Source organism: Mytilus edulis, chromosome 4 (assembly GCF_963676685.1).
Source record: "Mytilus edulis chromosome 4, xbMytEdul2.2, whole genome shotgun sequence".
NCBI classification, from domain to species: domain Eukaryota; kingdom Metazoa; phylum Mollusca; class Bivalvia; order Mytilida; family Mytilidae; genus Mytilus; species Mytilus edulis.
In genome coordinates this window covers 3,288,372-3,314,056 of record NC_092347.1, presented here as the reverse complement: position 1 = coordinate 3,314,056, position 25,685 = coordinate 3,288,372, and the positions used below count along the sequence as shown (strand labels likewise).

The 25,685-nt window shown below is 32.0% G+C and overlaps 2 protein-coding genes across 3 annotated transcripts; both read right to left on the bottom strand.

Moving 5' to 3' along the window:
* Positions 1–4,998: 4,998 nt before the first annotated feature.
* On the bottom strand, positions 4,999–7,234 carry LOC139521650 (uncharacterized). Of its 2 annotated transcripts, none has more exons than XM_071315136.1 (2): positions 7,085–7,234; positions 4,999–5,951 (listed from the first exon to the last, which is right to left on the bottom strand). In XM_071315136.1, exon 2 carries the CDS (start codon positions 5,924–5,926, stop codon positions 5,009–5,011), a length of 918 nt encoding a protein of 305 aa, XP_071171237.1. In that variant the 5' UTR covers positions 5,927–5,951; positions 7,085–7,234; the 3' UTR covers positions 4,999–5,008. The 2 variants fall into 2 exon arrangements, with proteins under 2 accessions (XP_071171237.1, XP_071171238.1); XM_071315137.1 differs by having other exon boundaries at positions 4,999–5,947.
* An 8,274-nt stretch (positions 7,235–15,508) lies between these two features.
* LOC139518756 (homeobox protein orthopedia-like) lies at positions 15,509–24,342 on the bottom strand. Its single transcript, XM_071310311.1, has 3 exons — positions 24,139–24,342; positions 22,574–22,821; positions 15,509–17,074 (listed from the first exon to the last, which is right to left on the bottom strand). The coding sequence occupies exons 1-3, from the start codon at positions 24,200–24,202 to the stop codon at positions 16,529–16,531; spliced, it is 858 nt and encodes a 285-aa protein (XP_071166412.1). The 5' UTR covers positions 24,203–24,342; the 3' UTR covers positions 15,509–16,528.
* Between the last annotated feature and the right edge of the window lie 1,343 nt (positions 24,343–25,685).

The window sequence follows — 25,685 nt, the reverse complement described above, 5'->3', positions numbered from 1 at the left end:
TCTGATGGTTTTGTTGCCAATGCTGACAGCATCCCTTTTATTCTTTATTTGGCTTATCAGGACAATTGGTTATAGTCCCTCATAAACTCTTTAAATTGTCACAGTTGATTGAAAGTTTGGGTCAAAATTTGCTAGTTTCCGCATTTCTTTTATGATTTTATTTGTCAATTATTGGAAAAGATACTTTTGAAACAATGTACATGTCTGAAGTCCGCACCCATTTTATGATCCACCTTAGTTCAAACACTCATTGTACAACCAATCTGTGTCATCTTTTCAAAAACCATAGAGACCAGCATTCAACTTTTGCTTTTAAAGAGCTAGTAAAGATGATGAAGTTAAGTGTGTCTTATTTTATAAGTCCCCTACAGATGAGGTTGAAGGGGACTTTAAGTTTGCACTGTGTCTGTCTTTCCATCTAACAGATCAGTTTTCCACACTTGTTTTCTTTGTGTTTGAAGGTATTGATATGAATTTTGGTATATACTTTTATCATGACAAGTTACAGATCAAGTTTAAATTATGTTATGGTCCTTGGACTTGGAAAATTAACTCAAATAATCAGTTTTCAACACTTTTCTTTGTCATGCTTGAAGATATTGACTTCACATTTGTTATATAGTTTACACCATAACAAAGTTATAGATCAAGTTAGCATTTTGTTCCAGCACAACAAATTCTTAACCTGTAGGGGACTAGGTATAATATTGCCATGCAATACTCTCAGAATGCTTTTTACCTCATTGAAATATCTACAATTGGCCTGGAATCTGTTTATATATGTGGGGTAAGTGTAGTGATCTAATTGATATTTTCCCTGTGTAATGTGTATTATGTTAAATGACAAAACACATTTGTTACAATTGGGCGACTTTTTCAACATGCAGTAAGCAGTTCTTTGGGAACCAACTGCTCCTGTTTGTTGAATTCTTTAATACATATAAGACAGATTAGAATTTCTAGGGAGGTGCTATCATCATCCTTCCACAAAACAGATGATATACTTGCCCTAAAGTTTGGTGATTATGTACTCGTCAATCCAACCAAACTTGGGATAAAGGTTATCAGAATGTGAGTTTTAATCATTGTGATAATAACCCTGTCCCATTTTTTCGCAATAATAAAAACATTGCAATAATTTCTAAATTTACAGTAATATTGGTAGAAATTGACAAGTTAAGAGACAAACTAGACGAGAAAAGAAAGTTTTAAGCTTTCCAATTGTGAATTTTACATGATCTGCTTAATATATATAGACTATACAAGACCTAGATTACGTAAAGAATTGGCAACAGAAATAGTCCCTATACTTACAATCATCTCTCAAACATCAATTGACACCATGTGTGTCCATAGTTTACTTTGAAAAAGAGTATTGTGTTGTCTCTGTTAACAATGTTGTTCGTTGTAACTTTTAGTTTTGCAATGTCTGTGCTGTCCTACCAATCACAGTTTATTAAAGTTTGGACATTTCTCTGTTCTGGAAAAATTGTCTATTTTAATTTCATGTCATGTTTTAGAGTAAGAAAATAGGGTGGTTAACAGGTTTGGTAGATGTTTTTGCGTCGAGTCCAACTTCTTTAAGGTTCATCTGAAGGAATTGAAAAATATAACCGTTTTTACACCCAAAAATCTACTATGAGTTTACATTACGGAAGTAAGATATAAAAAAAAGATTTGGTATGATTACCAATGAGACCACATATGGCCTTCAACAATGACCAAAGCCCTTACCGCATAGACCGCTATGATATGCCCCGAATGGACTAATGTAAAATAATTGGAACGCATAATTCTAATGCAACAACGTTTGTAACGTTCATTTTGATTGGATAACGTCACTTTCTTGCATGACATCAATTGACAATTGATGCTATGGGACGCAAGCGCAGACGGCATATGCCAGATTTTAAATACGTTTTAACGTTGTTTTCTGTCGGTTTCATTACAATGTTGTATTTTAAGCTCCGACAGCATCAATTTGGGATTTGGTGGTCGCAAATACCCGTTGACTGTCTCCGCTAACGGTCGCCAGTAAACTTAATTTGCGACCATCAAATCCCCAATTGATGCCGTCGGAGCTTAAAATACAATACAGTTATCTCCTAACTAACAGCCTAATTATGTAAACAAAAATGAACGAAAAACAAATATGTAACCCATCAGCAAACGTCAACCACTGCATTACAGGCTACTGACTTGGGGACAGACACGCATACATACAGAATGTGTCGGGGTTTACACCACGGTGGTGTTACTTTATTTTTAGTGGTGCGAGTGTGCCGAAAAACAGGGTCGCTTTTTCAAACCATGCTGGTTAGAACAGGGTCGATTTTTCATGCCCTGCTGGTAAGAACAGGGTCCCTTTTTCACCGTGTATCATCGTACAGATATAGGTACTAACCAAGCGGGCGTGAGCGATTTTGATCTTACACGGTAACGAAAATCTTTGTTTTGTTCCCATAATAGCAATGTGTACTTCAATCTAAACATAATTGTTGTTTTAAGAAATGATTTGGTCATAGGTTGCTGATTAGAGATGTCTCATTATTTTCCCAAAACAAGAGGGATTACTAAAACAGTGTAAAAGCATGTGCAAATACTTGTCAAAGAAGTTGGCCCTCGTCTCGTCCGATATAATTCTATATTCATTGAAACTCTTTTTCTGATGGAAGGTCAATGTGTGTGTGTAATGAGTATAGCTGTTTCAATAATTGGCATTGAAATCTTTCATACATATGTTATTATTCGATATTTTATCCCTAAAGAAGCGTTGTGTACTGTGTTTAGCTGACCACATAAATTCTTATGTACGGTGCATAGTTAAGTTGTTGTACACCGTACATAAAAACTTTATTTTCATACTCGTTTATTATCCAAAAAGTTTTAAGGAATAAGTAATCACAGGTAGGTTTATGATTGGTAACTATTACTTTTGCCCCGTATTAGGTTTCTTTCAGCTAAAACATGTAAATGTTTCAACAACTGTATCGAAATTGAAAGTTGGTGTTGACATTCACAACTATTTGTGCATGTACAAGTTAAGTGTTCTTATTAGAATATCAAAAGTTGTTTTATGAATAGGAAAAATCGATGCGAAAATTATTTGGGAGCAGGAATTTCAAATGTTGAGAAATTTACATTGAATATTGATGAAGCAAAACAAAGATTTTCGTTAACGTGTAAGGTCAAAATCGATCATGCCCGCATGGTTAGTACCTATATCCGGTGTACTGATTACATACGGTGTTTTTCATGCCCTGCTGATTAGAACAAGGTCGCTTTTTCTTTCTCTGCTGATGAGAACAGGGTCTTTTTTAAACAAAAAAAAGTATTTGTCTAGTACATGATCGCTTATTAAACTGTTTAAGATACAGTCTATAGCAGCATCTATTTTATACAGTCTAGGACACGGTATACATTTTCTGAACGTGTCTAGAACAGGGTATGTTTTTCAATATTTCTGTTTAGAACGGGGTTATGATTTGGCAAGTGCTGTCGGCACAGTTACACCTGGAAGGAGTCAGTAAGCCCTCTTCCCCCTGGATTAACAATGTTAGCGAGGTGATATGTCTCACTCACCTGGGACAGCTTATATTCAGGTTTCGTTTTGGGAAGCCAATTGTTCTATTGGCTTTGATGCAGACGTTGTTTAAATGGTCCTACCATTTCAGTGTGAATGTGAAGCCTAGGTATTTGGCGCTTTTGATCGGTTCTTAAGAGTGATCATGTCAGTCAGGATTCTAATTCGTCAAAATTATCTCCCCATTACGCCAGTTAATTTTAACAATAGTAGAAATGGAAGCCTTTCAGTGGCGGATCCAGAGGGGGGTTCCGGGGGTCCGCACCCCTCCTTTATTTTGGCCGATCAATGCATTTGAATCGGGACATATGTTTGCACCCCCCCTGCACCCCCCTTTGCCCTGGGCTAGCACCCCCCCTTTCGAAAATTCCTGCATCCGCCACTGCCTTTGTAGGGATGCGCTGCCAATTTTGCTCTTTAAACCGATAAATCTATCCGCATAGCAGTGCACCATTAAAAGATCTTAATACTATCCTTATATATATATATGTCAGTTGTATTTTAAAAGACAAATGTATCTACTAGCTAATGAGCATCGGTTAATGATCTTGTCTGCATTTATTCAACTTAAAACTATTGTCTAATCGGTTGTCAGGTGGAATTTTTGAAAATTCATAAACATTTAAAAAAATTCTAATTAAATATTTCGGGAAAGGGCAGACTAGATTTTTTTAGTAGTTGAAGACTATAAATCTTAGTTATCACACACAAACAAATAGTTTTTATTTCGATGATATGCATTTTCATCATCCAACTTGAAAGACTGTCGTCAAGTACTTTTAGTAAAAAAAAATAGCTATTCGAGCTACTCTGTTATTTCACTTGACCCATATATTTCATTATAAAGTCAACCTGTAGCTTTAATATATAAAATGATAGAATTTGAAGCGAGATGATGTATTAAATATTCTTGCTTTGTACGTTTTGAAGACAAAATATTCAACTCAAACACGCCCTAACATAAAAAGGTGCACTCGATTTTCTCTTTTCGATACAATTGTTGCCCTTTTTTTAGAATTTTTTCTTGAAGGGCAAACACGAAAATTATTGAACTAATAGATTAATATGTTCTCCGTCCGTGGTATTTTTTTTTAAAAATCGGAGGTTATGCATTTTCTACATCCAACTTGGTAGATACCCATGTCTTCGACTTGATATCTAATTGTTCTGCTTAACTATGTAATAGATAAATTGAAACCGTATGCAAATTGTGTTTTTAAAATAAAACACTTCGTAATTGAGTAGAAAATTGTCATTTTATTTGTTTCTATTAACTTTTAAATTTTTTGTTACTATAGTAAATACTACAGTATTATAGTACAATATTACATTGTTATTCCGACTGATGGTAAGTAATTCGAATTTTTGTTATGTTACTAGTAATTGAATATTTAATAAACAATTAAACAACCAAATGTTTTAGTATCAGTTTTTTATTCCTTGTTTATTTTGAATAACCTTGTTTATCAGTTCCCACCAACTAACGAGATATTCTTCTTTGTGAAACTTCAGATGAGCTGCATGTACAGATTCCTCCCAGGACTTTACAGTCACATCGAACTGTGGAAACTTATTATTCCAGTCTGATACCATCTCCGTCATAGTCGGCACGTGACACATTGGGTCATTGTGAGAGAAGTACATCAGTGTTGGTACAACCACTGGATCTTCTTTAAAATTTTGAACCAGTTTGTCGTAAACTTCTTTAGTCTCTTTATTAGTAGTTTTGTAATAAGCATCCATTATCGCAATTATCGGTTTTGTCAGAACACCACTGTCATGAAGGGCAGCAGCTATTCCCGTAGACATATTTTCATACGTGCCGATGACAATGCTATCAAAAACTTGACCTATGACTTTATCTCTAAAGGATCCGAATTGTGTATAACTTTCTAGTGCTAGAGTTTCACATATAGTATAATTGTAAGCTCCTACTGAAAATGCATGAATAAATATCTGTTCGTCTCTTGGCCTTTCATTCAAAAGATAGTTAAGTAGTGTCCTTGCAAATATCTCTCCTCTGGGTGGCCATAGAAAATGAACTAGCTTTCCACGCACTGTTAACACATCAAGTCCAATATCGTGATAAAGGTCACAATATTTATTCAAAGCATTCTGATTTGCATACAACCATTCGAAAACTACAACGAGAGGTTTATGTTTAGGTATGAACTTAGCAGAATTCTGAGTAAAACTTCCTTTGTCGACTTCTCTAAGAGTCAGCAGTGGAGCGAGTTTTGTTCTTTTAACTGGAACCTTAGAGCAATGTCTAACAAGAAGACCAAACACAGTAGAACATGCTTTTGTCGAAGTTGCTTGCTTTGCCAAGAAGGACATTACCATTAAACTCTCCTTTCGAGAAGCCTTTCTACAACATAAAACAAATCACTTAATTATCTGGAATATTATCCAAAACAAAATTGAAATTATTATAATGTTTAAAATCAGAGCGAAATTATTATAATGTTTGAAATCAGCTGAAAGTTATTATCATGTTTGAAATCAGCGTTAAATAGGTAGACAATGGAAGTAAAATGAAATATAATACTTCCATGGGTATACATAACATTCTGAAGTATTTGGAAGAATTGCATTGGTCTACATGAAGAGGATATATATATACAAGTATACTCTCTATATAATAACTAGTTATGAATATTTGGAAAAAGGAATGAGAAGTTTCAAAAAATTCTTCACGTTATCATCATACAAACAACAAAAATCCTAATAATCTCTATGCTACAATTTCATGTCGCATTTCTAACAGATAGAATATATATATACCGGTATCAACTTGCTGTTGTCTTGCTATATATATATATACATAACTTCCTCATGTTCAGATCGAAAAACAAATTCGTGTATTTCCAAAGTCGTCCATGCAACATAATGTTAAACATTAAAATTTAAGTTATGAGTACATTCAAATTCAAGAATGTTACCGTTTCCTTTAAAATTGTACTACGTACAGGGCATTATGGTATAAAGCATACTTGTATAAAATGAACACACACACTTTGTTTATAGACTGTCATCAGAATCGACAGCACCACTTTCATTTATTTCCAAAAAGTATTAATATTAAAAAGGCTCGCGAATATCTGATTTTTCCAGAAGTCCTGCGTTAATGAGCTTCGGTCCGTGCTTGGATGTTGTCTACTTGTGTCCTTTATTTAAAAAAAAAGTTAGTTGAAAATATCAGCATAAGAATTAAGGGGGGGGGGGGGGGGTGTCGCATAACATACAGATTTCCAAAATCCGATTTAATAGCCGCAGTGGATCATGTAAAGACTATTCATAAACCATATATAAGGCTGCCCGAGACCTCTGCCCCGCCCCTTAAACATATTAAATGATCCGCATACAAGAGTCGAACATTTGAATTGTGTTGCGTTCAGAAATCATTACAGTATATCGTATAGGTAATGAGTATGCTAAGGGAAGTAACCCTGATTTATCCTAAATGTCTGAATCATTATTCATACTGACAAACAAACCTACCTTAATGTTAACTTTCCGAGATAATACCAAAGTTGTTGAATGTTAGTGTAAATCTAGTATTCCGTTTTGTCATTTAGTTGACAATGTCTGATCTGTCCACAAATCATAAAATTGGTTCTTGTCAATAGTGATTGTAATACTAAAATTAAAATCGTCATGGGCTGTCAGTAGGTTTAAAAAGCCGGAAAAAGATTTTCTTGTGATCGATATTTTTATTTTGGACAATGGCCTTCTTAAAAAACGCAATTTGGCGCATGAAGTATATACCTGAAGATGTGTGGATCTAGCGAAATCTGAAATTTATCGAAAGAAAAGCTCACTGCCCGACAAATGGCATACATTTATAGTCATAATAAACATACACAATACTAATATTAAAACATAAAAGACATAGAACATATATTTCATGCACATTTAGGCAAGGCTGAACTAATTTATATAATAAATATTATATAAATGCATGAGCACTAAGCTAATAGTAACATTACAGCAGCTAGCCTACATAAAACACAAAAACAATCGGGGGCCAAATTATAAAAAGCTAAGCCAAATAAAGTAATAAGCAGCACTATTATGTTTCAAAACTGTAACATAAAACATAAAAAAAATACTAAGCACATGCATTGCAATGGTATGAGTTGGCATCCCATGAGTTTATTATACTCTTGAATTCGGTAAAAGATATTTCAGGTCTAAAGTGGTTTGGCAACTTTTAATTCCATAGTTTGGCTGCAAAATATCTGAAGCCATACCTTGTAGTTCTTACTGCAGGCATTTATTAAGTTTTTATATCTGAAAGAATGTTTTGTTTCTCTAATGTTAATAAGATCATGAAGTTATGTGATGGTATTTTTGTGTTTTGAAGTAAGTCTTCATATGTGCCATTATAATACTGATCATATGAAATAACGCCAAGTGCTCTTTCTTGTACTTTCTAAATTTCAGTTGTTATTGTTCCGCTGCAGAATTGCACGGACAATGAGCAGAAATTTAAAAATTTTGCATATATATTTTTAATTTTCCCAGTTGGTTCAAGTATTTGCAAAGTCTTTTTAAGACATAAAGTTGTCTGGATGCTTTTTTGCAGATGTTGGATATATATGTGTTGAAATTAAATGGTTATGCCTAATATTTTGACCTTATTTTCACTTTTTATTTTGTTACCTGCCAGATAAATGTAATGTGTTTGCCAATTGTTTTGTTTTTTTGCCAATTGGCAAAAATTGAAATTCTTCAGGGACTTCAAAAATATATGCCTTCATTTGGAAAAGAACCCCACAACTGTCTTTTTCAAGTGTGGACATAACCGTGTTTATATCTCTATTATATCTGCATTAGAAAGTGTAGTTGTCGTCAGCATAATTTTCATGTTTCATCAGTATTTATCTGCTGTATCAAGGGTCCTTGTTGAGAACATGCAGTAAAAGCCAAATGGTTATGTATGTCGATATAGGTAAAAGGAAATATTACCAAACCCTGAAAAAATCCACACACTAAGAAAAGTCGTGATAATCTTATTTTATTCATGTCTTGTTCTTAATAGTTTTAATATTTATTTCAATGTCACTGAAAGGGTAGGTTTAAATGTTAATAATAAGCTATTCTAAATAATACAGAGGGAGTGATTCGAAGCGACATAATACTAGTAACTAGTTTCCCCTTTATTGGACCTTTCTCAAAAATGAAAGTTTTGAGTATATAATTATGGTGTACTTTTTTTGTATTCTATTTTTTACTCTGTCTAATAATCGATTCAGAAAATATATGCCAAATTTAAATTGCAGTTCTGTATACCTAGTTGACTATAAACAAGAAAGCCAGTCTATTTATTAATTAATAAATCTCAGGTCAAGTGCCGCAGATTTCCAAAAAGCGATAAGTGACAAGGTTTTGCAAACATAAAGAAAGACCAAACAACACGTAAGAAGTAGGTTACAAATGCAACTTTTGGTAATACTTTCATGAAATAGATTCCTCAGTTTATTGATCTATATACACTTATATGCTGTTTAAGCTATCGAACACATAGACGTACGAAGAATATGTCTTGTGATCATGCAATTTCGAACTCGTTTGTTGATGTGGTTCATAAGTGTTTCTCGTTTCTCTTTTTTTTAAATATAAATTAGACCGTCGGTTTTCCCGTTTGAATGGTTTTACACTAGTATTGTTTTGGGGCCCTTTATAGATTCGGTGTGAGACAAAGCTCCGTGTTGAAGATCGTACCTTGACCTATAATGGGTTGATTTTATAAATTGTGACTTGGATGGAGAGTTGTCTCATAGGCAACCATACCACTAACAACATACAAACCAATTTAAATTCTTAATTTGATGGTTCGAGTACACAGTAAATGAGTTTATATATAATACTCGGAGTATACTGAGGAAAGTTAAAATACCGTATGCCTTGTGTCTCCCTATTCCGCTCACTACAATATCATTCCATTGAAAGTATGTGATTCAGTTAAATATTAAAAAGAAGTATTCGAATGTCAATCAAGGAACATTTTCAAATATTTTAATCAATTAAACCGTTAAATATTCCAGACTTCATGCAGACCAACTAAACAGAAATAGTTAATAATTTCGAGATTTTTATGCCCCACCTACGATAGTAGAGGGGCATTATGTTTTCTGGTCTGTGCGTCCGTTCGTTCGTCCGTCCGTCCGTCCGTCCGTCTGTCCCGCTTCAGGTTAAAGTTTTTGGTCGAGGTAGTTTTTGATGAAGTTGAAGTCCAATCAACTTCAAACTTGGTACACATGTTCCCTATGATATGATCTTTCTAATTTTAATGCCAAATTAGAGATTTTACCCCAATTTCACGGTCCACTGAACATAGAAAATAATAGTGCGAGTGGGGCATTCGTGTACTGAGGACACATTCTTGTTTTCTTCTGTTTTTACAATAAATCCTTTCAAAAAAAATATCCAATATATAAAATAAGTTTTGATGATTATATATATCACATTTTGATAATTAAAAAACACACTTTTCTTTTAAAAGATATTTAAACATCCTAATACTTTATCTACAGTCTTCCTTCCGACTATAATTGAAAATATTTGAAGACCGAAAATGTCGAAATGTCTACAATACAATGTCTGTCCTTTTTACTAGAGCTTTCTGAAAATAATAATTTTTCAAAGAAAAAATTAACCAAAGAATGACGAGCAGTAATTTAATAAATAAGCACGTGCAGGACGACATCACAATTGATTAAGATGCGTTTTTGATTCATTCGCTCGACACTTAGATATGTCTGCCACGACACAAAGTGCTAAGAATACACTCTAGCCAATAAAATATTATTAGTGAAGTTATTATCGCAATAATGGTCCAGGAATCGACTTTTAAGAGCTTCTAAGATTAATTACGACAGCAACTTATAGCTCACATAAAACAGTTAATATCATTTCACGATCCAAAATATTTAAATGGAGATTTGTCAGAGACTATTAAAGTTTGATGAATTGCACCGGAAATCAGGGATTTATCGCATTTAGAATTCCGGTATTAATTATCGAACCGAGAGCGATTTCAACTTGTGCATGCCGTACCCTACAACGGATGAACCATTGCAAATAATGTCCAAAAGAGACATGTAGATTTGGATTTACAAAGCTGCTCAAACAAAGGGGTACACTTGAGAATAACATATAATTTCGGAAGAACGAACGTTTTTCTTGATGGTTTTCGCAGTTCTGAAATTTATGCTTCAAATCTATCTTACTACTGAATGTATCATTTTTGTCGAGCCTTCGACTTTAGTCGAAAAAGCGAGACATATATAGCGATCCTACATTCCGTCGTCGTCGTCGGCGGCGGCGGCGGCATCTACAAATATTCATTCTGTGGTTAAAGTTTTTGAAATTTTAATAACTTTCTTAAACTATACTGGATTTCTAACAAACTTGGACAGAAGCTTGTTTATAAACATAACATAGTATCTAGAAGTAAATTTTGTAAAAATAAAATTCCATCTTTTCCGTATTATACTTTTAAATGGACTTATTTTTTCTGTCGAAAACATTACATTCTCTCTGTGGTTAAAGTTTTTAAAATTTTAATAACTTTCTTAAACTATCCTGGGTTTGTACCAAACTTGGACAGAAGCTTGTTTATGATTATAAGATAGTATCCAGAAGGAAATTTTGTAAAAATAAAATTTCATCTTTTCCGTATTTTACTTTTAAATGGACTTAGATTTTCTGTCAGGAAACAACACATTCACTCTGTGGTGAAAGTTTTTTTTAAATTTTAATAACTTACCTATACTATCTTGGATGTGTACCGAACCTGGACAGAAGCTTGTTTGTGATCAAAAACTAATATCGAGAAGGAAATTTTGTTATGTTGTACCTTTGAATCCGTATTTTACTTATAAATGGACTTAGTTTTTCTTCCAGTTAACATTACATACAGCCTGCAGTTAAATTTTTTAAAACATTTATTAGATTCATAAACTATCCTGGATTTTTACCAAACTTGGACAGAAGCTTCTTACAATCATGACAATCAAAAGATGGCATCAAGATGAATACTTTTATTGATTTTTTTCCTCGTTTTTGTTGGGACTGCGATTAACAGCAAAAGTAGGCGAGATACTGGGTTCCGCGGGACCCTTACAAATGTTATACTTATTGAAATTGAATGTTAAATAAAAATTAAAATTATCGAGATGGCAACAATTTTTGTAACCGATATTGTCAGGGTGTTTCAGTACCTCAGAGTATAATTTCATGGATATCATACCCTCCGTTACAGAGAGTAACAGTAATCATTACGACAGATTGCACCCACTGAGTCTGGACTAATGGTTCTTGGTTGTGTGCATACCAAATATATGACAAGAACTGTTTACATGTGAATGCTGCTATAATACCATGTTACAAACTGTGAACTGATGTAAATATCAAACCACAGTTGTTTCATTGATGTAAAAAACAAACTACAGATTGTCCATTGATTTAAAAATATATACTCATAGTGTGTGTAAATATCAAGTGTATACCATCTTTATACTCTTGTACTCAATATATAACGCAGCTGTTTTGTTTGTAGGTTTGGTTTTTTGTATGACAGGTGTAAAGAGAGTTTTTCTATAAACAAAAAAAATCATTAGAATATGAACAGAAGCGTGTTAATGATACGACAATAGCATAGGCACTTATCTCAGAAAAAAATTCCTATACCTTATATCGGATTTTTTTTCGTAGACAAGTGCCTGTGGTACAACCCAACGACAAAACATATCCAAATGGATATTCTAGAGAGCAAAATCTGTAGTCTTTAACGATAACAATAATAACAATAAGAGAAGCCAAAATCGTCCCATACTGTGTCAATGCCGTTTTTGAATAAATTAAATAGAAAACACACAAGACCTGACATCATCAAACAATTCTCAATGAGGTTAAGATAAAGTTTCTGACATGAGTTTTTTGTCGGCTTATAGAGAAAAAAATATAGTTTGCACGGGGTGTGATAGCCAATGAGTCATCTGACCACTGAAAACCAACGAACACTGATGTAAATTTCTTCTTCAAATGTGAAATGTACAGCGAGCTACGTCATAGTCTCAATAAAGAGAGATGTTGAGCATACGCGTCAATATACGTATTTTACATCACAAGAAAAGTGACTATAAGTTTGGAAATTTTGCCGATTTTTAACTTTTTGCATCAACACTAAAATTAAATTCTGTTAACGATGATTTTTTTAAAACATTGCTATAGCCATGGTATTTGACTTTGAAAAGGTCATGACCATGTTGCAGGGTTTAACAAATTATGTATATGCAGCAATTTATTTTGCATAACCATTGATGTCTTTTTAAACTGAGCATGTACTGAGTGTTTTATTCAATAAATGTTAAACCCTTTTAAAAACTTGATGAAAGTGAAAGAACTACATTAAATGTTGTTTTGATTTAAAGTAAGGCAATGTTTTGATTTAGAGTAAGGCAATGTTTTGTAATACTATGATAGTCTTTTCGATGCTTATTTTTAATTCTCTTAAAATGGTTTATAACTTCAATTTGAAATTCTAGACTTTTGTCTTATATTATTTGTATATATAATTTAATAGGCTGTGTAAGAAAAAAAACTAGTGATATATACTTTCAATGTTGGGCCCAAAAATTGAACAGTTTTACAAAATTGTTAAAATGTAAAAGTTAAGCTATTTATTGAAAAGACATATACTTCTGTTACATATATATGTGAGCTGTTTTTTACATTACAATGCACATGTAATGGGTACTAGCATTATTGTGTCATCCTAAATTTCTGAAATCTTCGAAATTTTAGCATTTTGGTTAGTTTTTAGTCGGTTTCCTGCTGAAATGGAAGTGGTCGCATTTGTGTTCATTCTTAATATCTAAAGGTTAGTTGTATTTGATGATATTACATAACATATATAGAAGTTGAGAACGAACCCGGATGCGGCCACTTTCATTTTTGACAAAAACCATCCGAAAAGTGACATATTATGACATATTTGATAGATTTTTCATATTTAAGGTGGTATCTAACACTACAGGGAGACAACTCTGTAAAATGAGCTAAACGTTTTAATTACGTTGCGTTGTGAAGGGAAAATTTAGCGTCGCAATGATCAAAATAAGGGTTTTTCAAACTGCTATATAGCCAGAGTATTTTTTCTGATAAAACGGTTGGTTTAATTTTTTTGAATCGAGAGAAGTGTAAGTGTTCACAAAGTGTCCAAACTCTTTCATTGGATGAACCTGAACTTTGAGGCCAAAATCTGCCCTTACCGTACCTGCTTCTATACGACATCTGGCAGGTATATTATAAGTTATCTACGTTTATATCCGTAGATGTGGTTATTTTAACACCCTGAAATATCCAAGTACACCCTGAGGCGCAGCCGAAGGGTGTACAGGGTACTGAATGGTGTTAGAATATCCATGTGACAGAATAGTGATGCATCTACTAAAATGAGTGCAAATAATCGACATAATAAGATAAAATCGTTAGTGGATTAAGTATCTAATCATACAGACATCATGGTTTATCTACAAAATTTGATATTTCATAAGGAACAACCATGGAACTAAGGAAAACGCGCGTGAGTTTACCCAATGTTATGGGTAGCAACGTCCGGGGATATGGGTTAGCAACACTCAGGGCTATGGGTTTTGTAACGACGTGCGTTAGCCAATCAAAACCTTAGAAATATACTTAGCCGGGGATAAAGGTCTGTGTGCACATGAAACTGGTATTACCTTTCTACAGTCTGTAACAGTTCATTCTTTCAGCGAGATAAAGGGGGAAATGAAGCTTTCAGTAGGTTCTTACACAGCCGTCTTAGGTTCATGATCTCTTGGCTTTTGAATTAGCTGTCAGTAACTACGTAATCTCAGTTCTGTACATTTTGTCTGTTTTGTTGTAGGTGTGTATAAATATCCTGCCACGTCCAGTCTGTGTTTTTTGTTATTGCTTTTCAGCTTTCTATCGACATGAAGAATAAATATCTTTTAAACTGATTTTTTTTTAATTTGTTCATATATTGTATACTGCTATACACCACTGTTCAGTTAAGGGGAAGACCCGGTTTTGGCACATGCTATCATGTTAAACCCCCTGCACATTCTGTATGTTCCTGTCCCAGGTCGGAAACAAACATAGACAACAGTAGTTTATCGCTGTTCAATAGTCACAATTCGACTAAGCAAAAACAAATCCGGGTGGCTGTAATTCAGTGGTTGTCTTTTGTTGCTGCTCATATCATTTTTGTTGTTCGCTCTTTTTTTTCACATAAATGCAGGTCATAAGTTTTTCTCGTTTTAATTGTTTTACGTTTGTCATTTCGGGACCTTTTATAACTGACTTTGCGGTATGGGTTTTGCTCATTGTTGAAGGTCATACGGTGACCAATATTTGTAAACTTCGATGTCATTCGGTCAAACTACAAGATTTTTGTTTGTGTATTTGTTTTTCAGTGTAACACTATGACATATTTTGTCAATTAAAGCAAGTGAAGACAAATCTCCTTTACTTCTGAAACTAAAAGACAAAGATTGAATGCATTGTACTATAAAACGGGAAAGCAATAAGTTCCAGGGCGCAATAGATCTATGTGCGGAGCTTGCAATAATATGGGACCAAACCCAGAGACACAGATTATCACGGAACTATGGTATGGGTGTTAAATACAAGATTCAAAGGGAGTTTATTAAACAATCATTCACAAAAAGACACATGTCTGAAACAACACGAACGAACTAAAACCTAGGCAGGAACTGAAGTTTTTCCGTTTTGTAAATAGATACTTCGTTCCTGAAATTGTTAAAGTCAATATAATACTTCAATGGTTCTCCGTAAGTATCAATGCTAGTTTAGGGAAACTTATATTTCTATTTATACATGCATATGCTATTATATCAGACACAGAACACGTTTTTTTCTATAGTCAATTATTTATTACAGTTTTACACAGTAGAAAACAATTACTAGTATTTATTAGATTTACACAGTAGAAAACAATTATTAAAACAATGATCCTACTGAATAAATCACAAATATCGTATTAAACAAGATATACACAAATCTTCATGGCACAGATATAAACAGGAATGTATATATTGGAAATGCGAAAATATTCTAACAGATTTGAAGTTCTCTAAAATGTAGTCATATATATACATGCCTTTAGTATTTACTTTTTTCGACTGTTAGCCCTAAACAGCTTTCTTATGGGCAAACTGTGAATATTGCAAAACAATATATCTTTACAACAAGAAAGAGACAATTGTGTAAGTTTCATTAACCTTAGTGATGGTAAAAATGGTATTTGCTCAAATCCACAATGTTTATAACACTTCTTTTTGTCTGTTAGTGTATTTTCTCAATTTGGATTTTAAATGAAAAAATCACCTGCTCATGCTTTTATCATTTGTCATGAAATATCTCTATGTAATTAATAAATACATGAATAAATAGATAAATACTAATGGCAATACGTATCCTGACTCAAAATGTATGCAGATATATATCCTGTTCATTTGACTGTCATTGATGAAGAATTTTACAATACTTTTAGCACATACATTGAACAACAAACATATTAATAGCACTACAATTCATTTGTAAGGATCATCTCAAAGATGTCCCCTTTACATCACAAAAAATGATTCTCTGTCGGCAAGATCGCTTAAAATTGCACCATTATTTCTAATATTAATCTTAACTATGTTTTACAATAAGTGAAGTCAAATATAATAAATATATACAATCAGACACCTCTTGTTCTTTTAAGTTCTTGTCTGTAAATAACAAATGACAGGGATATAAACCACAATTATTGAGTAATTTCGACTCAAGTTCCACTGTTATATTCCTTAGCGATAGAAGTCATTTGAATCTATGTATATAGACAGAAATAAAATATTACGGTAATATTTACGGATAGGTGAGATTTCACCGAAACCCCGACAAGGTAACCGTGTGTTCTAGTGCTTTCCGACGTAATGACGCTATACTTGAACCTCGCCAAGCCTCGCCTATTTCTTGCATTCCACACGTCATCTGGGTATTTGACATCGCCGGTGGCGAATTTGAATTTGACTGTAGGGGAGAAGAACAACTAGCAACTTGGACTCCATAGTTGGAATTATAAATAGAACTTGCATTAGGCATAAGGTTATTACCCAGTGACACATTAACGGCATCAGCCAGGCCTGCTATTGATACTTGTGAACCAAATCCTTGTCCAAGTCCTTGTCTCTGTAAAGATGACGGAAATGTTAGTGGATTACCGTTGATAGATCCTCCTAAATTTGTCATTCCGGACATACTTGACATTCCAGACCAGCGAGTATCTGATGGATGAAAACCACAGAGACCATCATTCATAGAACCAAAGTGAGGTAATCCGGGTGATGGTAGAAGAGCTCCAGGTGTTCGGAACACGTTGGTGGTCTTCTTCCTTTTCTTCCATTTAGCTCTTCGGTTTTGAAACCAAACCTGAAAAGATCCAAGATTTAGTATAATGTTGTTTTACGTCTATATTGTTAATGTACTTGTACTAACTTGACAACCAATGAGCTTCTATTTAAAGTTATTATAAAGATAGATGAATGTATCTCAATTTAATACATATCTTTATAATTTTTGGATTTTGAATTACTTCTTTTTGCACCGCATCATGAAATATTTCTTTGAATTCATAAAGAAATACAATTGTCTTCCTACGCAATGTAATCCTACTATCTAGAACCAGTTGACAGACGTCACATTATCATAATGTCATTGTGATGTTTAATGTGCTAATGACACCCTCGTTTCTACAAAATGGCAAAAACGCCAAACCCCAAAACAAACAAAAAATCACGCACGTTACATTATCTAAATGTCCCTCGTTTTCCTCCAGAAAAAAAAGCAAAAAATAAAAACCCAACAACACGTGAGTTAACTTATCCTTCGAAAATTGTTGTTGTTAACTATCTAGTGACGCCTTATTGTTTTATAAACATCATTTGTGACCTTTTTCCCTTTCGTGTCACGATTTAGTCTCGGACAGACATAAAGTTGTCTAAAATTGATAACAATGGAGACACGTTATGATTCTGTCTCCGTGGTATTGTTTTTATTTCCAATCTGCACATGGTCTTAAAACACGCAAAAGAATTCTAATTAGACTCATATAGAGTGTATAATGACGCTTAAGACGGTTGTGATTTTGACTGACTTTTGGGACGTTTATCCTCTACTATTGTAAATTTATGCAAATTTTCGTTCTCGTTTGGAATTTCCTGTTTCCATTATTCATTTTGTTACATTTTTCGGATAATACGTTTCGTGTATTTTTCTAGAATGCAATTTTCATCGCTATTCTTTTATTGTTTATGTATGCATGCATGCATACTTTAAATCGTAAAACTTTTGAAACAGAAACATTATTATTTACCATGGAAGTAAAATGAATCATGATAATTCCATGTTTTGACATACGAAATCGCAGTTGATAAGAATTTTATAATTGATGTATTAAGTTTCCTTTACAATTAAATACTATTACACATTTGTTTATGTACTGATATCATGTAAGACCACTAGGGTCAGTACTGCTGCTGTTGGACGATTAAAAAATTGTGTGATTTCATCATTCTAAGATCGGGAATTTGATTTTACTTTTCGTTGTCTTTTTGATTCTAACATACTTTATTTTATCAATAGAAACAGCTGTTATCTGTACTGGAAATATATCATACGGTTTAAAAAAAAAAAGTGTATCATAATCAAAATATTAGGGACAACTACATGTATATCTCTTTCTCTCGTTCAAAATATCAAATGAAGCAGGAAAAAGCTTACAATGCTTACCATAAAATAGACGGTTTTATTTTTTTAATGCCTTTTTTTTTATTTATCCCTATGTGTACCAATTTATTTATACGCATGTGCTTTAACTCTTCGTTTTCTTTATCTAGAATATTATTTCGAACGAATTAAAGTCGGCATTTTAGACCATATAAATGTATAAAATGTTATCTTCATAAGAAAAGGTCAGTACGGTTTATTTTCATCCGTTAGCCTACGCATTTAGGTACACAAAAATCATTTGTCCAATGTCGGCATTTTAAAAGACTGTCGTTTTCTGTAGCATTTTCCTGAATGTGGCCATGTTTGTTTTGTTCATTCCATTAGTTAATAGATGGTCAATAAACGGCTTTTAATATTGGTTAGTAAGTGTTGAAATCAAAAATCAAATATAACATACATACAATAGATTTAAATGCTAATACAATTAATTGTAATTTGTGTCAATAGGCAATATCAATACCTAAGCTTTGAAGTTTAAAGTCTCATTGAGATAAATGTCATAATTTTTTGCTAAAAGTTGGACACGATCCCTGAAAGCGAAAATTACCCAAATAAATAAAAAAAAAGGTTACAAAACTATCTTCTTGTTATTCATGGAACTCTTTAAATTCCATTGTTAAAGATAACCAATTACTTTTCCTTCATTTTTGTTTTAAAAATATGTAAGTTTAATCGCTGAGTTCTCGTGTCATATCATTCAAACATGTAAAGTCATCAATATCTGTACCATGCGACCACCGAGGGACAAGCGTTGACGTACCCGCATTGCATTTTTCACTGACAATCGAATATACTCGCACGCAATGCTACAACCTAGAGGATTCCAGCTAATATTTCAGTCCACACGCGGATGAAATTGGAGATCCTCGTGTGTATTTCGTTATGGAAAGAAGCTGAGAAAAGTTAATAGTGTAATTATCTGGGTGTCAATTGTAAATGAAGTCCGCTTCTTTTAAGGATATAATATAATCTGTATGTTAATTATGGTGTCTAATTTGCGTGTGACGGTTATATATCAAAACCCTATTTAGACAAACGGGAGACAAATGATAGCGTTATACAAATCAATTTTAACAGGTGTGTTATAATTAAAATAATAATGTTATTACATTCATTACAAAAAAAGATATCGGTCAAAATAGTTCGAGATCATGAAAATACAAAAAAAAAAACCAAGATATATCTTATTTTATTAGACTTTTCCCAGAGGTATATCTTCAATATACATATGTTAGAATTGTAAAATATAAGGTTATATATACACCACAAGCACGGGACACATTTTACGAACGAGCAACAAACTCTGAAGTCTATATAAATAAAAGTCTGTTTTGACTCAGACAAAATTTCCTGACTAAAGATACTAAATATCATCATCGACATATATATATATGTTTATTATCCTCCTTAAGGAGAGTATGAATATACATAAACATAAATACTAATGTGGTATTATACAGAGTGTTAATAATAAAAATTTAAATAACGATTTGAATAAAATAAAAGAATAAATAAATATTTTTATTCCATATTGGTATTATTTTAGTAGGCTTTTCTATATGAATTGGATTTTGAATAAAAAAAGCATATTCACCTGTGAAAGTGTTATTCACCGCGCTAAACGTCACGCGCTTTTACATGCAACGTTATGTTAAAATGTTTCATGTAAAAAAAAAATTGGTATATGTTTGTCATAAGATACATTTTCTTCTCTCGGACTATGGAATAATACAATTACTGTCTTTTGTTTCGGTAAATATGGGGTTTTATTGACTTTTGAAAAACTGATATTCACTTCGGCCGTCGGCCTCAGTGAATATCATTTTTTCAAAAGTCAATAAAACCGCATATTTACCGAAACAAAAGACAGTAATTGTATAATACTAAAATTTATTTCATATTGATTAAATTTTAGTAGGTTTTTCTATATGAATGGGATTTTGAATAAAAAAGCATATTCACCTGAGAAAGTGTTATTCACCGCGCTAAACGTCACGCGCTTTTACATGCAACGTTATGGTGAAATGTTTCATGTAAAATTAGTTTTGGTATATGTTTGTCATCAAATACATTTTCTTCTCTCGGAATATGGAATAAACAATTACTGTCTTTTGTTTCGGTAAATATGGGGTTTAATTGACTTTTGAAAAACTGATATTCACTTCGGCCGTCGGCCTCAGTGAATATCATTTTTCAAAAGTCAATAAAACTGCATATTTACCTCATCAAAAGACAGTAATTGTATAATATCATTGAATAAATAGAATAGATAAGTAAATGTTCAGGTGAATCGAAAAATGTCTTTTAAGATATTTCAGTTGTAATAAATATCAAGTTAACTGTCATATTCCTTTCATAACCTATATATAAACTTTACACACGAGTGGGTGAAACTATCTGCATCTGATTTTTCAAGACAACAAGCCTACAAACTTCTTTTGAACCAATGGTTCGAGTTATAGTAGATATTTTTTAATCTATTTTATAATTATGGATAATGCACTTATATAAAAACCTTTTATAAGGTCCGGATCGGTTAATGTCAAATAAACTGAAACGGACAAAGTCTCAAACATAATAAAAGATACTGTTGGCATGTTTAAATATTGATGTACTTTTATTTGTGGTCATTTTTGTTTAAAACGATACGAAATGTGTCGGTCTACTTCAAAGAAATGTTTTCTATATTGTTTAACTGAAATAAACAAGGCTTTAGTCCAGAAATATTCACAATAAAGTGCAATAGACAGACAGTACATAATGATTTTTTTATGAAACGTTGAAGTATTTAAAATAGTATATTTGCATAAATATATTTCATTGTAAAAACCACTCGAGCTAAAGATAACAGGGCACACGGTACGAAACACTCATGTACTTAAGTCTATCAAACTTATAAGTGTACAGGGTTTGGTTTACTAAAACGCTAAACGTTAATATTATGCGGATTAAACGTCTCTAAGTTAAAATTGAAAAATAAAATTACATTATAAATAACAAATAAACAAATAAAAAATTAAAATAGATAGGAAAAGTCAGCTTTACTGGGACTTATAGATAATGTATTAGTCCCAGAGTTGAATTATGATTTAAATGCTATAGACTTATTTACAGCAATTTGTAATTTAATTGTCTAAAAGGATAATTTAATAAATATTATATAATCATTTCGTTATTTTCATCAGACATTATGATTTCTATATGTGAAGGATAGCTTTTATGTAAATAGTAGACTATAAATATATATATTTTTTAAGTTAAAATGTTTCACAATTTTTGTTTGATTTTGTTATATTTTATGCTATTCACATGACGCGTAACTCATTATAGTATTTAGTACCATAACATCTTTATATTTGATTCTATGAACTTCAAAAAAATGCATTCATCAAGTTTCAGACTCGTTCACACGTACATTTAATTCGAATTGATTCGAATTGGCTAATTCGAATTATCCTATTCGCATTAGAAATACGTTTTTGTTAATACAAATTAAAAGTTAACGTCTTTCGGACAGTAAAGCAAATTTGACGGGTATTTTTATTTAGGAGAACTTTCCTTCCTATGCAAGTTTTCAGAACTGCAAAATCTGATACCATTGTTTCTGATTCGGACACATATTAAATATTTAATTTGCCACTAACAAAAATAACGTAATGAAAGTAACTAAATTCTTTTGAACAGATCATAACAATAATGTTTGTCATAAAAAAACTCATATTATTTTCCTGTTAAAAATAATTTGGATTTCTAAAAAGGCCATACCGCTTACTTATAAAATTTAGGGCAGATTAACTAAGATTGAATTATTAAAAAATGACGTTTATAAAAAAAACAAATATGGAACTATGAAATTGTTTTTTTTTCGTTCTTACTTTTATCAAAAAGAAATTGAAAGTTCCATTAAAATGGAACTCATAGAAATGTGTTATCTTTATTTTAATTTGGTTTTAAGGTTCTTCTCTACGATGACCCTATATTTACTGTCCTAAGACCCTTGGGGTGCATTGATATATAAATGAATATATACATATTAAAAAATATGTCAATTGAAATTTGGATGAAATAAAATTGAGAATCGAAATGGGGAATGCGTCAAAGAGAAAATCTTGAATAAATATAATTATTGCTTTGACATACCTGGACACGTGATTCTGTTAGACCAATTCTTAAAGCAAGTTCTTCTCTCATGAAGATATCAGGGTAGTGTGTCTTAGCAAAGTTCCTCTCCAGTTCATTCAGCTGGGCCGGTGTAAACCTTGTCCTGTGTCGTTTCTGTTTTGCTCTTTCACTGTCTATTTCTGAACCACTGTCCGGTTCTTTGGAGGATCCGCTGTCACTATCCCCTCGGTTCATCATCTGGGAATTAGTCATTGCTTGCTTCAAGTCTGGAAAAGAAGGCGTTAAAGTTTACTTTTAAAAGTTCGGATCCAATAAAATATTTTAATCCAAACGCTTCTTCGAAAAGTTGGAAATGTCGAACTAACAAAATTCATACAATTCCGTCACATTCATTTTTCACGGATGAAACAAAAGTTCGTCTTTAAATTTTTTTATTATCACCATTATAAATAATTATATCTTTCATTATATTCTTTTGTAATTTTTTAAATGCAATCTTAGCAGAAAAGAATAAAGTAAAATAAATGTATTTACGCAAAATACCAGTATGTTCAAGTTGTCTTCTGTGAGTGTTAACGTTACATATTTAATGCATTTTCATGCTGAAAAGCCCAATTTATTTACTATAAAATATGCCAATATTATCATGTTGTTTTTGCAATTTAACAACGTGCACTTTAAACATGAAATTAAACACAGATTTTTTTCTTAGTTAACATATCAATTTGAATTTCATTGGTTTACATGCATATGCAGCATATAACGGGATATCAATCAACATAAACTAATATAAGTTTCAATACATAAAAAGATAAAGTACGCAAGTTAATAAATCAGTACTGTTTTTCAAATTTTAAACATTTTTAGCAATCGTTTATACGAAATCTGTGCCATCTTTTACAAATAGAGGTTGACAAAAAAAAATATTATCTTTTCATATGGTGTTGCTATCAGTTCTTACTCACAGACATAAGAGCAAGGAAGTTTTATTCTATTTCAATATTTAAAAACAAAAGCAAAACTATCAAGAACTTTACTTAATAGAACATGACTTCTTTTGTATACTATATTTTTGTATGAATAATACTTACTGTATTTTAAAACAAAGAACGGAACTCAAAGAATAGGAAGAAAAAATATTAAATTTAAAAAACCTAAATCTTTTTGAGTAGTAGGCAGTACGAATATAGTAATATAATAGTGCCACTGTCTGTCCTTAAAAAAATGTGTAAATTTACTCCACTGGAAATTAACAAGACATATAGATCATGATTGAAAATCAATATAGGCACTAACGAGTAATAATTAATTATATTAGTTAGCTAAATCAGAATAATATATTGGCACAGCGCGCCTGAAATTTAATCAAATTTGGATGATTTAGTTCTAAACAATCTGGAAGAGAGAACCAAAGATTTAATTTTCTTGCAAATAAATTGAATAAAAGCTGAACCAACCAAGTTTCTGGGTCTAATTCTCCAATTAAACCTTTGAGGTTTTACTGGTCACTTGCTATTGTACAGAAATATTAACCTGAAATCCGATTCCTATCAATAAATAAAAGTAAAAAAAGTTCGTCTTACCTGTTTTTGGTGGCTTGGCGAGTGGCTCTTGAAAATATAAAGAGGAGTTGTTAACACCGTCCATATCAGTTGAATCAAGAAATACGAGTTGCGCTTGATTTTTGGTTCCAATTGCTTTTTAACACTCTCAGTCAAGTGTCTTGAATGTGGCAAAACTCGTCATTTGATTGGCTAAGACCCTTCTTTGAAAATGAGTGGACAACGCTATCAGTTTCACGCTGGTTTTCCGATACTGTGAAAATTCTGTCGTTTTAAGGTAAATAACGACTTTATATTGCATTAAAGGAACAATATTTTCATATGAAATGAAATATGACAAGAAAAACTTACAGTTTTGTATTCATTTGTTTATTCAAGTACACAATAAATGTTGACAATAATACCAAACCGAGAAAAGTCCTTTCAATTTTCGTCCAATATCAATAGTAATGAAGTATTGGAAAGTCAATCGACTTCACTTAATGAAGATAAATATCATAAATTATCGTTAACTATATGTTAATGCGACCTTTTTTAAAATTATGTTGCGTGCTAATGAAACGCTTTATGCATACCATTTTTAACTATAACAGTTTACTCCAAAAGAAATTCGTTTAGTTCTCCCTTTTGGATTAGTTTTAGATATTCTTTTTAAAATCTTACTGTGTTATAGGATAGTATTAAAAAGACTTAATTCAATAAATGTACGTATATTTATAATTTAAAGAAAATTCAGACTCGTACAACATTTCAAATACAATAATTTTTCTGTTAAAATAAAGGAATACAAATATATTTTAAAATTAATGCATTAGCTCAAGAATAGATGCTTTGTATAGAAATATGTTTTAACTGTAAAATTCCATCTTAGGTAAATTGTAAAATTGTATACTGGAAGTTCTTGCAATAGTTTTCATATAAATGATTCAGACATTGTAATTATTCCTTTATAATTTCATTTATAACATATTTGAAATTATAAAGGGATAATTACAAAATCAAAGCAGCTTTTGGGTAACATTATTTTCTAGTTCGAAACAAGATTTTTATACTTACTATACGTATCCTTATATGAAAGCAATGTATTTTTTATGTTCTTAATTAATAAAAAAAACCCGGAAGCATCAACCATAAAATATATGAAATGAAAAAACAATGATTTTTTTTTATAGAAAAGTTTCATGTTAAATAATTTTTTTCACATTTATTCTCTTTCAAAATTAATGTTTGAACAGTTTTTTTTTAAAAACATATTCATGTGATTTTTTTTTAAAAGAAAAATACACTATCGATGTCGGTAAAGGTTTTAAACTTGGATTTATAAATCTTTTAAAATAAAAACGACATTATTATTTATTAGGAATAAGGTGGCATTTTGTTAAATTTAATGCTCCATTACTTCATTAAAGTGAATACACTGATATCATAATTTTTGCAATGATATAAAATCGTTAATCTAACAATGTGAATGGCAGGTTTTTCTCACTTTTCGGTCGTGTGCGGCACCACCTTGCTTTTCGACAGGTGTTAATATCAAGCGGTTTTATGATTGTTAAAGAAAGGGATTA